General features: G+C 40.0%; 1 protein-coding gene across 1 annotated transcript in view; it reads right to left on the bottom strand.

The window, feature by feature from the left end:
- Positions 1 to 663: 663 nt before the first annotated feature.
- The window catches only part of LOC103374606 (sentrin-specific protease 8-like), an 8,846-nt gene continuing 4,903 nt past the window's right edge, over positions 664 to 4,606 (bottom strand). Inside the window, exon 2 of the mRNA XM_008304725.1 lies at positions 664 to 2,056. Within this exon, the coding sequence (XP_008302947.1) occupies positions 1,364 to 2,029 (666 nt within the window). The 5' untranslated portion in view covers positions 2,030 to 2,056 and the 3' untranslated portion in view covers positions 664 to 1,363. The remainder of the gene's footprint in view (positions 2,057 to 4,606) is intronic.

Consider the following 4,606-nt stretch of genomic DNA (forward strand, 5'->3'; position numbering starts at 1 on the left):
AAGTATCTGCACTTAAATTTTCACTTGAATGTTTCATTAAGACTTATTTCTAACATTTTTATGATTTATATCAGAATTTTGACATAAAATAAAAAAACCTGCACAGAAAGGCATTTCTGTGGGATTATTATATATTTTCTACTGTTTTATTATTGACCTTTTAGTCTTTACTAATGTTTTGTCTATTTTTACTATTTTATTTAGCATTTTTTTAAAAGTAAAAAAAAAATACATTATTGTTATTTTTTTGGCAGAACACCTTGAAACTCTGGTTCCTGTGCTTTAAAAAAAAAAACAAACCCAAAAAACAAAGAAATAACTAAAAATGTAGAAATTTCAAACCTGTCAGATATCTAAACACTGTTTAAATGAACGTTTTGGGTTCAGACTTTATAAAAATACTCAAAAAATACAAATGCATCGCTGTGCCAGTGGTTCTGCTTATTCTGCAGTGAAGGTTAATTTTAGTAGCTAACAGATTTTTTACTGTCTTCTCGACGCAAACACACAAGTTAAAAGAAAAATCTATACTCTCAGGATAAACTGTGTGATTTCAGTGAAGTAATTGTGCATTAAAAAAACATCCATTTAACGTTTCAGATGTAAAGTTGTGAACATATTTATGTAAATAAGATTTGAACTCAATGATAAGAAGCCACAAAGTAATTTCACCATTTTGTCAACAAAAATGTGACATTTATTAAATCAACAGACGATGACTTTGAACCTTTTCATGAGCACATACATTCCTCCACTCAGCACCGCCCTTTGTCCCATCAGCAGTCACAGCACACAGCGCTCGTTAGCCTCACACAGCAAATTTTTTTCACGCCCTCAAAACTGAAAGTAGCTTTGGACACGACGCCCGTTCAAACTGAGAAACAAAACAAACATGTGACATAAAGCAGGAGCCAGAGTTAATTATGCACATTCTTATTGTCAATTCAGTTCATTTAAAATGACCCTGAGCAATAATCTGTGTAAACATTTCTACATTCGCTCCGAACTCATAAAATGGAGAAAAGAAAAGGTCCGTGCCGCCTCTTCCGCGTGACGTGTTCTCCATCCTCGCTCAATATATACAAAGAGGAAATTCAGTTTATAGGCATGCTGGTGTTCTCGTTTACATACTGTACGTTGCTGTGCATATACATGGAATAAACATGACACCAACTGTTCTCTGAATCTGTAGAGATTCATAACACTGCTTTATTTTTTAAACTTTACTCTACTATGCAGTATGATAGACTGTAATAGAAATATACTTCATATATAGTTATATACTGTATTCAAGGAGTGCATTCAGATTCTCCAGCAGTAGATATGTGGGGCTGTTCTGCATATACTGAGGACGACCGACGTGCTAAGGGAAGGACAGGGAGCAGCAGAGGTCGTTCTGAGCTAGACTCTGGATCAGTCTGCACCACTCGGCCCTCTTCTGGGTGATGTAGGCCGGGGTGATGATTTGCACAGGAAGGCGCGGCGAGCCCTCCACCCTGGCCTTCTCACACAAGGCCTCGGCGATGCAGATGACATACATGCCACAGTCATAGCTGTTCTGCTGCGATGGGCAGGGCTCCTCCACGAACAGCGATTTCCTCCCCGCGCCCAAGAAAGGCTCCAGCTTGCTGGCGATGCGCCGCGCGTGCAGGGAGTTGCTGCCGTTCTGAGAGTCATAGTGGGCGAAGTGGTTGGAGGTGTGGTGGTACAGCAGCAGGCTCCAGTGGGAACCTCCGGCCGTCTGGTTGGAGTTGTCGTTGACGGCCAGAAAGACCCAGCGGCGGGAGGCGAGATCCAGCGGCTCCAGGAACAGAGCTAACTCATCGGGGCAGGAAGCACACTTGATGAACTGGGTGACCTCTGGGCTGATGAAGATGATGGCCTCCCCCAGGACTCTGAAGCGCTCAGCAGCAAAGTACTCGAAGGCGAAGCCGATGACTTGGTCGTTGAGCCAGTAAGGTCCTTCCAGTAAGGACACATCGGAGCGCCGCAGCAGGCTGTCCTGGTAGCTCAGCACTACAGGATCCATCCTCCAGCACAATCACAGAGTGTCAGGCTGAAAAACACACAAGTGATGAGTCAGACATTTAATCAACAACTGTTTTTCTAATGCTTTTGTTTTTTGTAATTTATCAAATATCATCTTAGTTTAATTTCTCTGGATTTTGACAGTTGGTTTGTAACAAATAGAGCTGCAACAATTAAGCAATTAGCTGTAAACTATTAACTTAACGGTCAACTATTTTAATTATCAATTTGTCATTTTAAATTTTGTTTAAATTCCACTTATCTATCACATTTTGTAGACCAAACAGGTAACTGAGTGACGAGGAAAGTTATTTGCAGATTAATANCATATCAAACAAGAACTTGGGTCTTAAGAGGTTAAAAATATCATTTTTTTCCCTACAGTGTAATGGAGACTAACACGTTGTCAGGGGTTTAGTTTTGGCAGAAGTGAACCTTTTTATTTCACAACAGCTTTTATTTTACACCTTCCAGTAATTAACAAGCACTAAACACTATGCAAAGGTGTTCCCACCATATGGGACCTTGAATATCTTTTAAATAGTCCAGCAGGGGATGCAATCAGTCTTTAGATTTTACTTAAAGGGGAAAACAGAGGATATTGTCTGTAAAAAAATGAAAATGAATCCAATGAATAACTAAAAGAGAAGAACCAGGGGATGTGAATGAAGGGCTCCGGCTTCATAAACCAGCAGCTTTCCAGAGAGTTCGGTGCAAATCAGTTTCGGGACAAATGAACTGATTTTATAATCAATAACTAACCTTTAACCAAAGCAAAGACTTTAAATTTGATCTAAATCAGCATCTGTGCAGCAGAATTTTGAGTGATTGCAGCTGATTCATGGTGTTAACTCGGTGGGAAGCAGAGGAGACATGCAGACTGAAACCTGCAGCCAGCAGGTGAAGAATGACCTATTTTCTAATGAGGACAGAGATTATCAATAAACCCATTGTGGATTTACAGCAGAGTAAAACCACAAACACTAAGAAGCTTTGTTTTTTGCCACAGAAAGCTGTGCACAATTTGCCCAAAAGAGCATGGTACCAGACTTTGCAGGATTTAGAATTGATCCATCTCAGTTTAGGACATAATAAGGTCCTATTGCTTCAGATTATGACACAAACCCTCGGTGTGCTGCTGCTGCTGCTGCTGCTGCTGCTGCTGCAGGTTGACGGATGACAACACAGAAAGCTGAGCTGTGTTTCCCTAAAAGGCAGTCTACTTGGTAAATTGTCCATTTAGAAACAAATCTGTCCAAATGAATGCGCCTTTCCTTGGGCACTTTGTCTCACTAATGCAGTGAGCTGCCAGGGTGGGGAATGCCCCGGCTTTGTGGCATTTTATGAGGACAATAGTAAACCCTGAAGGCTCGTCTGACTGGTTCCTCTGGGTGAAATATGCCCGTGGGATGTAGACGAGTGCAGGATGCCAGCGGAAGAAGCAGAGCGGCGAGTGGAAACAGTCCAAGCAGTGTGAATTTAAGAGGAGCGCAGGGCAGCGAGCCAGACCAGGAGGTGATGGCCTTTCATTCAGCCACACAGTCGCTGATGAGTTTTCTTAGTGATACTTGACGATCTGAATCGATCCAATGAAGACAGTTTCACTTAATCTAAGTTTGAAAAGACACACATTAAAATCAGTTCAGATTTTAGAATTACAACTGGCTGCTTTCAGAAAACCCAGAAAGGAAACTTATGAGATGAAACTTTTAGCTGATTGATTATTGAGTCATTGATCGGATCATTTAATCACCTTCTGTTTTGCTGATGAATAAATACAACAAATAACATACTTTTTAAAAAAATCTGTCAAAAGACCAACATTATGCTCAACTTTAGACACATAATTACCCCTAAACTGTGAAAGTGAACAAAATCTTTTTGGGTTTTGGACTGTTGGTGTGTAGAAAATAGAGCTGCAATGCTTAATGGATTCATTTCTGACTATTAAATTAATCAAAAACTATTCTGATAATTGATAATTAAAGTACTTTTTGTCAAGCAAAAGAAATCTACAGTTTCTGATTTGTTAAATAGGAAGATTTTCTTGTCCTCTGCTCCTCTTTCACCGTTAACTGACCGTCTTCTGCTTGATCAACAATAGAAACGACTGATATTTGCAGCCTGAGTGCAAAACAAGTCATTAGATTATTATTTCAGTACCTTTGGACATTTGTTGTCTTCCAATCATGCTTCATAAAAAGGCAGTTAGGTAACACAAGACAGCACAGAGCTCTTTTAATGCATTCACATTCCCTCTTAGGTTAGAGTTTTGTACAACATTTTCATCCATCCCACTACATCTCTGGTACTTGTTGAAGCCCTAAATCCTGCTCTGAGTCATGCACTCAAACTTTCCCATAAATATGTTGTTGAAGGCCACAGCCGGACCGTAAATAAAGAATAGTTTGTCCTTCCTGTGTCCTTTCTTAATTTAAAGCACAATGCTGGAGGACGGTTTGTGCTGCTACCCTCCCAGTCTGCACCGGAAGGAATATTGTTGGAGATTTCTAAAAATGAAAGCTGATGCCTTTTATAAACTCTCACAAAGTTATTTAAAACTTCAACTGAATAAGTC

The sequence above is a fragment of the Stegastes partitus genome, unplaced genomic scaffold (genome assembly GCF_000690725.1).
Source record: "Stegastes partitus isolate 25-593 unplaced genomic scaffold, Stegastes_partitus-1.0.2 Scaffold41, whole genome shotgun sequence".
NCBI classification, from domain to species: Eukaryota; Metazoa; Chordata; class Actinopteri; family Pomacentridae; genus Stegastes; species Stegastes partitus.